Source organism: Hemicordylus capensis, chromosome 1, assembly GCF_027244095.1.
Source record: "Hemicordylus capensis ecotype Gifberg chromosome 1, rHemCap1.1.pri, whole genome shotgun sequence".
Lineage (NCBI taxonomy): Eukaryota > Metazoa > Chordata > Lepidosauria > Squamata > Cordylidae > Hemicordylus > Hemicordylus capensis.
The window spans coordinates 289,254,009-289,267,483 of NC_069657.1; the positions used below are offsets into that span (position 1 = coordinate 289,254,009).

General features: G+C 45.1%; 1 protein-coding gene across 7 annotated transcripts in view; it reads left to right on the top strand.

The window, feature by feature from the left end:
- Positions 1-295: 295 nt before the first annotated feature.
- Positions 296-13,475, top strand: part of FBXO25 (F-box protein 25) — a 38,202-nt gene continuing 25,022 nt past the window's right edge. For 2 of the 7 annotated variants that reach the window (XM_053286124.1, XM_053286126.1), the window contains exons 1-4: positions 302-411; positions 4,613-4,755; positions 10,735-10,758; positions 11,865-11,965. In XM_053286124.1, the coding sequence (XP_053142099.1) occupies positions 4,619-4,755; positions 10,735-10,758; positions 11,865-11,965 (262 nt within the window). In that variant the 5' untranslated portion in view covers positions 302-411; positions 4,613-4,618. Of the gene's footprint in view, positions 412-4,612; positions 4,756-6,837; positions 6,986-10,734; positions 10,759-11,864; positions 11,966-13,475 lie in introns of those variants that run through there. The other 5 variants (XM_053286125.1, XM_053286127.1, XM_053286129.1 and 2 more) reach the window with 4 other exon arrangements.

Consider the following 13,475-nt stretch of genomic DNA (forward strand, 5'->3'; position numbering starts at 1 on the left):
TGCCGCCATAAGATTAAACCTAAAACTGAGTTGATTAAAATGTCAGTTCCCCGCTTGCAACTGTGCAGCTGACCGCATTCGAAGCAAGACCAAGCAGGCTCAGCCGCCTCCCTCCCCGGCTACCCACATCCCACCCTGCCGAGAAACTTCCCCTCCCCTCCCTTCCCTCCCCTCCATATCAAAACATCGACACGTGCTCCGGTTTCCTCTCATCACGTGAGGCGGGAGCCCAGGAACGTCACAATGTCCAAAGCAGCCAATCGCCAGGCCGGATATCGGGTGGCAACAAGCGCGGTGGAAGCCGACCAATCAGGAAAAAGCAAAGGGGTGGGGAAATTGAAGCTCCGGGTTGCTTCCGTCAATAACAATAATAGCCTTTGGACTCGCCAGTGCTGCAGCTTCTGGGTGCTGGTAAGAAGTGAAGGGGTGTAGGAAGTACCGCTGGGAGGGAAGGGTAGGGGTTAAAGCTATATGTTCCAGAACCAAAAGGCGTTGCTAGAGGAGGAAGGGGCTGCCCTGGGACGAAGGTGCTTGCGGGGCGGGAAAAGAGCAAGAGCAATAATAAGATTATATAGATAGATACTGAGTATGCTTTGGAGTGATAGCTTCCCCCCCCCCCTTCAAAATCCTGGGTAAGAGCCGGACAAGGAGAGGGAGATCTTCAAGTTTGGGGCTCTAGTTCCTTCCTCTCCCCGCCCCACGTCTTTTTGCCTTTTCACATAAGCAAAGGTGGATTTCACGTACGGCAGGGTGCTGTTTTCTTTTGTCTTGTCAAAGCATTGCTAGGGTCTTAAGTGTGCTGACGTATAGCACGCATCCCGTTTAATGTATAGTCTTCCTCAAAGTTGTCTAGTATTCTAGGGAGAAAAATGCATCCCATAGCGCTAGTAAAAGAGCCTTGAACCTTTTTGGAAAAAGTATTTGGTGAAGGGCATTGCAGCAATATCCTTTTAGCTCTTCACTTTTTTCTGTATCTGTTCTGTATCTTTTGCTTAAAACATGTTTAGTTCCTTTCTTCTATAGAGCTCAAGAGGGTGCATGTGATCTTTCTTCTCCTTTAAAAAAATACATTTTTATCCTGCCCTTCCTTGGAAAAACTTAGATCATGGCAACGACATGGTTCCACCCTCTCTTTTTTATTCTCGCATTACAATGCTGTAGGTAGGTTAGGCTGAGAGTCTCTGACCAAAAGCATCTACATTGCAAGTGGTGTGACCAAACAGAGAATTGAACCCAAGTTTTCAAAGTCCAACACTCTTTAACCTCTGAATCATATACACTTCTGCACTGTGTAGCCTTTCCCATAAACTGATGTTAAATAGAGGGCAAATGTGGCATTTGGAGAGTTCAGAATGCATTGTAATACTATGAGATCAATTATAAGACCCTCTCCCCTTTGTTGTTCATTATCAACACTTGGATTGAAGCAGGGGCATAGCAAGGTTGGAGTGGGCCCAGAGACAAGATTTTTAAATGCCCCCACCCACCCTCACTGAAGTAAAATTTATATATACCTATGTGCCACAATAGAACATCATCCTAAACTATTTTTTAAAAGGATTTGTAAATTGTGGACAATGCAAGTCATTTAATAGTACGAGAGAAAGACTTGTTGTTCTGGTAGCTCCAGGTCTTAACACTCACATCAATTTCGGAGGATGAATACAACTGAAGGAAGCCTGGGTGGGTGCGCCGCTGGGGGAGTCAATCATGTGACTTGCCTCTGGGGTCCCCCCCAAGGCAGTGGGCCCCCAGACAACTGTCTCCCTTTGCCCTATTATAGTTATGCCCCTGGATTGAAGGTCCTTGGAGGCTGGGACTCTTCTCTTTTTCTTTTTGCTTATGAAACTGCGATGTGTCATGTATTGGAATGGTGCTATATGTACCTGTGACTAAACAATAAGCTCTGGATCACTGCACAAAGGAGTAAGTAGAATTCATTTAAATAGCAGGCCCATAAAAGTCAGATGCAAGCATTTTGGGACAAGTGATGTTGATCACCTTTATTCTGGAGGTGTGAAGGAGAGGGACCAAGCACAGCACTGACCAAAAGTATGACCACCTTCTGCAACATACTTCTTGTTGTTTTGGAAATATATCCTGAGCTTTTGATAACATATCGGGGTTTAAATTTCTTTCGTTAACTGAGATGACATTTTAGGATATGTCAACTTACTGTATAAGGCAAATAAAATTAAACACACACACCCCCAAGCTTATGTTGGTTACTTTTATTGGCGAATTAGTACATCTTTGCTGGTATGAGATTTGTTCCTTCACAAATGCAAGTAAGCATACTCACTCACCAACTGTGCAGGGGAACACCAGGTTTGAGTGGTGCCCGTGCTACTGCGACGCTCTCCAAGCAGGTCAGCACTGCTGTGGAGGTAAGCTACTAAACACTGTGCATGTTGCACTGCTACTTCCATTGAGCATAATGGAAATAATGCTGCAACTACACTTGCACAACCTTTAGTAAGTTACTGAGCAACCTGCCTCTTCAGAAGTGCTGATGTGCTTTCGAGAGCTTTGCTGCTGTGCTGTCTCTTTCACCCAGCAGCATTCCCCTGCATAGTATGTGAGCAACTATGTAAACTAGTAGCAAAAAGCTGCAAGCCCCAAATTGAGCCATGAGTGCTGGTGTGCTTGACACTGATTATTCATATTTGGATTTCACACTTCTCTGAACTGGCCCATTATTTCCATAACTAGAACAAATTCACATGGTAGCTATCATTGCGAGGGGTGCCCCAAACTCATTGAAAAAACTCTTGATCGGTGGCTAAAAGTTGGGAATGAGGGCAGGAGCAGCTGAAATGCAAGTAGAGGAAGGGGAAATTTCAGGGTGATAGAAATGCAGGAAACTGCTCTATACTGAGTCAGACCTTTGGGCCCATTTAGCTCATTATTGTCTACATTGGCTGGCAGTAGATCTGCAAGGTTTCAGGCTGGAGTCATTCCCAGCCCCACCTGGAGATGCCAGGGATTGATCCTGGGACCTTCTGCAACAAAGCAGATGCCATGACACCACCCTGGCTGGGGATTGTTGCCTATAGAAAATAGCATCCTGTTGGCTGGACTTTCCTCGCTCAGGACAACTGCCACTTCCTCCTCCTACATTAACTTGAATTTAGTGTGAATCCCCATCTCATTTTTTAACCAACAATGAAAAGATAGCATAGTCTGTTTTTATAATTCCTTTAATTTTCAAATTATGGTATGTAAAGGGGTAACTTAATTCAGATTAAATTGAGTGTGCTCCCTGTGTATTCCGCATGCCGTACTATCTAGGGCTAGCCCTCCGAAGAGGCTTGATGAGGTAGCTGCCTCAGGTGCCTGATTAGCAGAGGCAGCCAAGGGGCCCCTACCAGCCTTCCAGCCGCAGCAGGTTGCCTTGCTCTTACCCAACCTTGGTGGTGGTGCCATTTTTAGTCCTCCTCTGGGTGGCTAAGCATGCCTGTCTCTCTCTACCACCTGAAAAGATGTGGGAGAGGGAAGGTGATAAAGCAGCAGGAAGGATGGACTCCTCCTCACCCACGGCCTACCTTCTCAATAGGCAGGGAGAGGAAAGAGCTCGGTTGCCTGGAGGAGGAGCAGCCTCCGTCTCTCTTGCTAGGTGTTGGGGGGATTTTGTGTGGAACTCTTGCAGGGGTTAGGTGGGGAGCTGCCAGCTTTGAAGGCATAGCTAAAAGTGATGGTTAGAATGACCAGAACAAGCTGCCTACTTCCTCTGGCCACCCTGTGCAACTCCTCCAGCCCTTTAAAGCCTGCTGGGATGTAAAGCCAATCCAAGCCTTCCAAGCACTAGCTGAGGTAGCTAGGTGAGGACAGGAAGGGGCTGCCAGCAAGCAGATGCCTCTCTGCTGCTGCACCCCTTCTTATAGTCTGTAGGAGTTGGGTTGAGAGCTCCCAGCTCCTGATCTGATCCATGCAGGCTTTGAAAGGGGCATGGGACAAGAGAAGAGGGTGTTTTTCTTGTCCCAAGCCCTTTTCAAAGCCTTCATCAAGGCAAGGCAGCAATGTTTGATTCCTCACCTAAACATCTTGTGCTGTCCTTAATACTCTCTACAGCCAGTGTTGGGAAAGTGAGCACTTGCCAAGGGTGGTAATGGTATGTTTTTGTTCATTTGATGGAGTTTCTCATCTTATTGTGATAGAAGGCTCAGAGATATGAGAACAAGGAGATGTGGCCTGACCATCTCATTGATACTTGCATGTTTTGTGGTTGTGTCTTTTATTTGTTCCATCTCTTACTGCAGTGGTACTCCTAAAGTAAACTTGTACCCTCGAGTCAGTGTCGACTCCTGGCGACCATAGAGCCCTGTGGGGTTTTTTGGTAGAATGCAGGAGAGGTTTACCATTGCCTCCTCCCATGCAGTGTGAGCTGATGCCTTCCAGCATCTTCCTATATTGCTGCTGCCCGATATAGGTGGGAAACATACCAACGGGGATTTGAACCAGCAACCTCTTGCTTGCTAGGCAAGTCATTTCCCTCCTGTGCTATTAGGTGGCTAGTGGTACTCCTAGCCATATGTCATAAAGAATGTGCTGCTTATATAGTAGTGAAATTGAAGTGATGTTAAAATTGCATTGATTGCTTATTGCCTTTAAGGAAACCATGCCTTTCTTGGGCCAGGACTGGCGGTCTCCAGGGTGGAGGTGGATTAAAACAGCAGATGGCTGGAAGCGATGTGAGCCTTGCAGCTCAGAACTTGAGGATGAGAACAATCAGCTTAACAACATCAGTCACACTGTGTAAGTTTTCTTGGGGACAAAAGGTGGGCCTGCTTGTAAGCTGAATATTGCTATAGCTGCAGTGCTTGTTTCTGAGGGCATACTTATATGCTCTTTTTTGCACATGGAGGATGCTGGTAATGACCTTGTTTCTGGCTGTATTGCTTATCTCTTATCATTGCTGTCGTGTCTGGAGCCATTTACAATGTGGATCCCCTGAATCTGTGCAATACAAATAATATTTATATACCGCTTATCAACAAAAGTCCCCAAAGCGGTTTACATAGATATAAGTAGTAGTAAGTTTATTACGGTCCTTAGACCAGCTGAACATTTAAAATAATACATTTATAATTTACAAAATATTCAAGTTGCTAATACAAGCTCTACGAAGTTTGTATGCAACAAAACAAAACTTGGCCACATTAACAGAGGTAACAGATTTAGAATTTGTCAGCAAAAAATCCAAGTAAAATTGATCCGTATGGCCAGGATGATGCTTTAAGAGAGGAGCAATGAACTTAATATGAGCATCCCTATAAAACTGACAATACATAATAACACGAACAACTGACTCTTTATCCCCTGAGCCACTTCAGCGGAACTAGAAGGTAAATAGACACAACGCATATGGAACTTGTTTATATTTCCCATCTAGGAGTGTAGGGGTGTGTCCGAACCGGTCCGGTGGCCATTCTAAAGAATGGCCAAACTGCTGGACCGGTTCGGCCCTGGCTGGTTCGGGTCCGGGTGGGGGGTATTGCTTTAAGGGCGGGGAGGGCTTACTTACCCCTCCCGCCTGTTTGCCCCCTCCAGCGCCTGTATTCAACAGAATAACGGGGCGCTGGAAACCAGCCGCCGCCCCCCGCCGCGGGCAGATTTGGCCAAAAACTAAAGGTACAAATGCCGCCGCCGTCGCCCGCCAGCCCTCCCTCCTTCCCAGCTGCCCGCCCGAGTCCTCACCCAATCTCTTTGAAAAAAACGAGAGGAGCTAGCGAACAAAGCTCCTCTCATTAGGGAATCCTGTAGCATACTGAAGAAGCTTTGCGCGTGCGCGCCGCAAAGCACGCCGACCGCCGGAGGCCCGGTCTACCCGCCGGGAAAAGGCCGGGTAGGCCGGGCCTCCGATCGCCGGAGGCCCGGTCTACCCGGCCTTTTCCCGGCGGGTAGACCGGGCCTCCGGCGGTCGGCGTGCTTTGCGGCGCGCACGCGCAAAGCTTCTTCAGTATGCTACAGGACTCCCTAACGAGAGGAGCTTTGTTCGCTAGCTCCTCTCGTTTTTTTCAAAGAGATTGGGTGAGGACTCGGGCGGGCAGCTGGGAAGGAGGGAGGGCTGGCGGGCAACGGCGGCGGCATTTGTACCTTTAGTTTTTGGCCAAATCTGCCCGCGGCGGGGGGGGGGGGCGGCGCTGGGGGCGGCTGGTTTCCAGCGCCCCGTTATTCTGTTGAATACGGGCGCTGGAGGGGGCAAACAGGCGGGAGGGGTAAGTAAGCCCTCCCCGCCCTTAAAGTAAGGCCCCCCTTCGGTGCCGGTCCGGACTGCTCCGGACCATGCACATCCCTATAGGAGTGCAGAAGGAAGGGCATTGAAACGTGCAAGGGTCAAATAGATATAAATAAAATAAAATGACTCCCTGTCCCCAAAGGGCTCACAATCTAAAAAGGAAACAAGATAGACACCAGAAACAGCCACTGGAGGGATGCTGTGCTGGGGATGGATAGGGCCAGTTGCTCTCTCCCTGCCAAATAAGAGAATCACCACTTTAGAAAGGTACCTCTTTGCTCAGTTAGCAGGGGATATAGATATATACTGATACTAAAGCAGTGGATCTATGATATGGAAATGCAGATTGATCGATCTCTAATCTCCAAAGAAGTTTTTCTGGGATTACAAATGTATAACACTAAACCTGCGAACTACTTGGATAAGATTACGATTACTAAGTATCGCAGGATGTTTACACTGGCCAGATTTAATGTGCTACCTTCAGCTGAACTAGAAGGTAAATTTAAAGGGATACCAAAAGAGCAGAGATTATGCCCTTGTGGTTCTGGAGAACAGGACTCTATTTTTCATATTCTACTCCACTGCCTCTTTTATAGGGACTCTCGATCTCGTTATATTTCCCCATTATTGGCTGATTTCTACGATGTTTTCTACGTCAACTACCTGCTCTCAGATCAGAAGGAGGAAGTAACAATTAAAGCTGCTAAGTTCTGTGAGGCAGCTAAGAATGTTAGACAACAGATGGTAAACCAGATTACGTTAACTGGAAACTGCTGATCAGGATGAGATAATACTGGATCTTTGAATATATTATTATTATATTATATGTGTATTATTATGTATGCCTTAAATTTTGGTCTATGACCGCAAATAAACATTATTGATTGATATAGAAGTTATAGATAGGGATGTGCATGGAACTGATTTGGAGGTCCTTTATGGGCCTCCAAACCGGTTCAAATGTTGGGTGGTTCTGCCGGTTTGAAAGCTGCTTTGAGGGTGGGGGAAGGTGCACTTTCCCCTCCCGCCACTCTTCCCCTGCTGGCGCTCCATTTTTAGAAAGTCCATTGGGGTGGCAGTATACCTCTCTGCCGCCCCATTTGCCCCCTTTACTGGAACTGACCGGAAGTATCTGACGTGTGTGTGCACAGTGGGCGCAGAGTGTGTGCGTGTGTGTGTGCGGTGGGTGTGATGTGCACATGCCTGATACTTCCGGTTAGTTCCGGTAAAGGAGGCAAACGGGGCGGCAGGAGGGAGGTATGCGTCTGCCCCGATGGACTTGCTAAAAACAGAGCGCTGGCAGGGGAAGAGCTGCGGGAGGGGTAAGTGCACTCTCCCCCACCCTTGAAGTATCAGTTGAAGCTTTCGAGTCTCCCCCACCTGGTTCTGTGCACATCCCTAGTTAGGTGCAGTATCAGGCATGGAAGGAGGCCAGCAGCGGCCCAGGTTCTGCCACCACCGTGGCCCGCCTAGCTCCGCCCCCTGCATCTGGCATCAGACATGGAGCATTTAGCCGTTTCCCCCCCCGTCTGACGTCAGATGTGGCAGCGTAGTTTAGCTCCCAAACGTGGCTGCATGGCCTCTTTGGGGAGTTAGATTGGCCAGCGCTTCGTTTGCAGCACAGCCAAAATGACTCTCCCTTCCTTTTAAAGGCAGGGACAGTTGAATGCAACACTGGCTGATTTAGCTCCCAAATGGCCCGTGTGGCCCCATTGTGGCTCCTGTGTGGCCCCATTTGGGAGCTAAATCATGCCTCTGCATCTGACGTTCTTTGAACCTGTTTGCTTAATGATGGCTCCACCCCGTGCAGTAGAGACAAGTGGCCACACTGAAACAGTCTCTGATGCCCTCCAAGTGTTTCGTGTAGTGTGTAAACAGGCCCTTCAGAAGGCAAAAATGCTACCATTGTTGCCGCTAGGGCACGCAAGAAGTCAGAATTAAAAATGCTATTTGAAGAATGGGGGTTGAGAGATGAGCTTCATTATCACGCATGCTTTGAGCCTAGAAAGTGAAAAAGTTAAATTAAGTTGTGGATTTAGAAACTACAAATTGTTGGAAAATTTAGGCTAAAGCTGGCCAGCAGAAGGTGTTGATTTGTGGACATCAAACTTTAAGACTCTAGACACGATCACTTTTCTGGAATAAAACATTGGCAGATGTATAATTCTAGACTTTTCAAATAGCTACAAATAATGCATAATGTTTTGCCATCTTCGGTTTAAACCAAATTGCCTAGATTTTGCATTAGTGGATTGGTGGAATTAACCTAACTGGTGTGGTAAATGTTTCAAAATAATATTCTCCGTGATGGAGGGGGATAAGTACTTGAGTTATTTACGTAGTTGCACGGTGGTGCTGGCAGTCCATATTTCATGGGGAAGGGGCATCGGTTTAATGAAAGATCAGGGCAGCTGAAAGCTACTTTGGTTTATTTGGAATAATAGCTTGGTATTCAGCAGTAATGTAACAACCTAATTATCTGATAAGAGTGTTGCCATGGGGACTCTGCTGTTTTAAATATAAGATGGACTGTTAGATCTATATTGTTAAAAATGGGTTAATGCTGTAAAAAGCTCAAAATTGCAGGTGTGGAGAGACTGTGATTCTCACTACAAAGGCATGGAGGATGCAAAAATCTGCTTCCTGATGCCAGCCTTGGAAACCAAAGCCCTGTCTTTCCAGTGGTGGCAGAGGTGACAGTCAAGGAGACTGTTCTTGTGCCCAGCCTGGGTTAGGCTGCATGTGAGAACTGTCGGGATTGGGCCTGATCCTGGCGAGCCAGCACCACCTAGCCTGGCTTTTTAGCTTGGCTGCTAGCCAAGCACCTGTCTCTTGGAATCCCCCAATGCATTGTATGTGTTGTATGGTGCATTGTGGGATTTATGGAGGCTGGGGTGCACTCTGGCCTGTTTACCAGCACTGCTGGGAGCAGTGGAGAGATGCACCCGCGCTGCTCCTGGCAGTGCTGGTTGTGTGGGCGCGCCACTTGAGCAGTGCCCAGGCTTAGAGCGGTCATCTGGGAGAAGGTAGGTTGCACCCTGCCCCCCGCATTGGTCGTGTGAACAGCCCCAAGCATTCTCACAGATAAATTCAGGAATGGTTTCTGTTGGGAAGGCTTTTACATCTGTGTAGCATGCAGACTATGGATGTGCACAGAACTGGTTCCATGCACACCCGGGAGGCAGGTTGGGGGGTTGCTTTAAGGTGTGGGGAGGGTGCCCTTCCTTACTTCGCCATGCTTCCCCCTCCGGCGCTGCTTCAAAAACCGCTGGCATGGGGCGGCTGTATGCCCTCTTGCGGCCCCGGTCAGCATAAAATCGGAAGTGGCGGGCGCACATGCACACATCACACAGTGGTCCCCTCACTTCCGGTTGTATGCTGACTGGGGTGACGAGGGTATACAGCTGCCCCGCACCAGCGGTTTTTGAAGCAGCGCTGGAGGGGAAAGCACGGTGAGGGAGGTAAGGGCATCCTCTCCCGTGCCTTAAAGCGACCCCCCGCCCCCCTCCGCGTTCAAACTGGTTCGAGTGCAGGCTTTCCGAACTGGTTCAGTGTTCTAGGAATAGAACACCAAACCGGCTCCTGCATATCTGTAATGCAGACTTCCGTAGATCTGGGGTGAAAATCACTTCATACATGAGCAGAAGGTACAGATACATACCTTGTATTGGTAGTTCTAATCTTGGGGTGCTCTTTTATCTTGCCCCTTGGTTGTCTGTGCCAGATCCAGAGTGGCAACAGATGAGCCCATACTCTTACTGCTTGGTGCCAAGAGTGTGCATGGTGCTGCTTTTGTATAGCACACCCACCATAAAATATGCACTGCCTGCAACACCACAATAATTCTTAAATATCTCTAGTACTTAAGACTCAGTAGCAGGAGTATTATTAATGCAACGTTTACAATACCATTGGTAATGTAATTCCACCTGTTCAGCAATGCAGCATCTAGGCAATTAGTTTTAAACCAGAGATGGTAAAACTTGATGCCTTATTTTTAGCTATTTGAAATGTCTGGAATTATACACCTGCTTCCCCTCACCCCCGTGGAAAAATAATCATGTCTACTATATTTAAAACATGCTTTTCTGTAAAATTATAATCAGTGTAGCTATGAAACAATAACAATAGAAAATAAGTATTGAAATTAGGTAAGTATTGATTTCTGGTGTCTTTTGACTCGGATTCTTATAGGGCAGGTCATTTTTTTTATTGCCACACATGTATGAAATTTTTGAAGGCTTAAAAAAGCTTTTGACTACCTTTTGAGTTCTTGAGATGTATGTGAGGGAGACGGGGAGAGAGAGAGAGAGATGTTTGAGATGCAGTGTTAAATTCATCATTTGATACACCTTCGCTGTTTAGATCTGTTTGTGATTTTTTCCATAATTTCCTCCCTCTCTTGTCCTGGTGATTTACAACATCTGGGCTATATTGTGGTGCTTTTAAAACCTGAACTGACACTGATAAATACCTTCGTTTGACAAACTCAGCGGTTCTATTAAAAGTGAATACTGGTGAGTGGGAGAAATGCCTGTATACAATTTTCTTGTCAGAGGATGAGATGGGAAGATAAAGTAATTTCACTTTCTTATTGTTGTACCCTTTTGTGCTGTAAAGCTTCAGCCATTCTGCTTATCTTTGTGAGGCTAACTGATTTGCAAAGGGGACAGTCTTGGGTTATCATTGTTTTGGAAAAGTGAGTGCTTTTGTCTTGTATCCCTTTCTTTTTATTGCTACTGTTTCCTTTTAGTTTTCTGTATGAGGATCAAAAGCTTAATTTAGGATCTGCTGTAATCCTTATAGTAGCTTTTCACATCAAACTCACTTTTTAAAAGGAAGTTAAAAATAATCTGGCGCGGTGGGAAATAAAGTAACAAGAGATTTGTCATAAAATACTGTGAATCTTACTTGATGCTTGTGCAGTATTGCTGGACTGCCAAAGGACTCTGCATAGGGCTCTTAACAGCCAGTGCTTTCAAGGCATGACTTATATAGATGGTCTGCTCCTTGTTTATTTTTTAAGCTGTTAAAAAACCTAACATCTTGCATAGTGGTTTAGTGTTGGTTTAACACTTCCTAAAACTATCCCAGGCTAAATCGTTGTCCAAGATTAAAAAATTAACATTATTTTCCAGAGGTACTTTCTTTGTTTAATGAAGTGAATGATTAATGGGATTGCTTCTTATGTTTTATTAACTAGGTTATCCTGAAATCTTGTGTATGTATATATGATTGCATTGTTGTTGCCTTTCTGCTTTAAAAACCTGCAAATGAACTTAGACTACCAGCAACCAATAAAGTAACCATTAAAAACTCAAAACGGGAAAATACCCAACACAAAACCAGTAATTATAGAAGCATCTCAACTTTCTCTACTGAAGGAAAGGTTTGGAAAACTGTCCAGAATGAGAGCAAGGTAGACCTCCTAGTTAGTCAGTGCCTGATGATAATCTGTAATTTTGTGTTCTTTTAGATTTGGGGATGTCAGAGATTCTCTAGTCTTTGAGGATTTTTGCCCTCTAGATTTGGGGACTGCCCATATGTGTAAAACTTTGTTATGTCAAATGCATCTTAGAGCTTGGTTCTTTTAATTGAAATGTGGTTGTTTTTTTCCTTTCAGCATCTTGGATGATGAAGAAGAAATATACAATGCTGAACACTGTGAATTTACAAGCAAGAAAAGGAAAAAGGATCATTTTAGGAACAATGCAAAATCTCAGTGTAAGACTGAATTGCTTTTAATTCTGGAAATGTTTAAGTTATATCTCTGCATTATCAGATTTTATTTAGTATTTCAGTGGCCCCAGGCAAATTTAATGCTCACGTACATGGTAAGCATAGATTACATTGAGACTGTTTAATGAGAGTGAAAAGAATCATGGCATATGCTTATTCATTGCACAAACACACTTTACGTAAAAATGGCAAATTATATAGATGAAGAAACCTAATGGCTTTTCTTTTCAAGACACAATTCATTGCCTGATTTTGCCCCCTGACAGTTTTCTCAGGGAGATTATCTTTTTGTTTTGTTTGTTTTTAACCAGCAATTTATACTGGTAAAATAACTTGAATTCAGTTTTACTTTGGGGAGGAACATGATAAGCCTATACATGTTTGAGAAAGAATTAAACACTGATTTCAGAAACAAACTTGTAAGCACTGCCTATAGGCCTGAGGCTTTTAGATATTTGCTTGGAAGTTTGTTTCACTGAAATTGGTTAGAGCGCAGTTCATTTCAACATAATGCTTTGCATCCACAGAATGACTTTGGGTTTATTCCCTGGGGAATCATGTTATATTTGAATGGAATGTTTATCAGTGTGCTGGCAGCCAGGCAGATCCCACAGAAATAGACCAGAAATTGCTGAGGAGATGATGTTTAATTGCACTAGTCTGTTAAAGTTGGTGCACAAGCTTTTGCCCTGTACAGATTTCCTCCTTCTGTCCCTGCCTCAAAGCACAGTAGACACACAGAGGGGAGGAAAGATTTAACAAGCTCCAGCTACTTAAATGTTTGTGGTTATGATAGATGGTTCTTGATGATCTTTTTGTTTGGTTTTGGGGTTACCACCTGTTCCAAAAATAGCAGACTGGATTTTTTTTTTAAAGGCAAAACTATTAGGAAAGTAATTGAGGGCTATTCCATTCAAGCAAAACAGAACATTGAAGGGTGCGAGTTGGATGGCTAGGTGATATTATTCTGCTGAGCCTAATGCTGTTATCTTGTGTGCTCTGTAAATTTAAATTAAGCCCTAGAGCAAAACATTATAGTTTGCTATCATTTCTGTTTTGTTTAATGTATCAACCCAATGCCTACATAGCTTAAGGAGGAGGATTAATACATATTTCTTGTTTCACTTGGCCACTTTTAAATTCTGTAACCTGAGAACCAGCCAAAAATGCATGGTGCTCACAATGAGGACATACTATTTACTCTCAATGTGGTTGTGAGAGGGATGTGCATGTACTGGACAATTCTGTGCTCCTGTTTATTCAACTCATGGGAATAATTTTTGAACACTCTGTTTGACATATGGCAACAAAACATTACTCTATAGCAGAACTGCAGCCCTCCAACTGCTGTGGACTACAGCTCCACAAAATTATATATATATAATTTTTAAAGCCATTGCTGAGTGGCGGCAGCAGCATGGGATGGCAGCGAGTGCTCTCCCGCATCCCAAATGATGAATGGCTGCTGCTGAGGCAGGCACACTGGCTGAGGGAC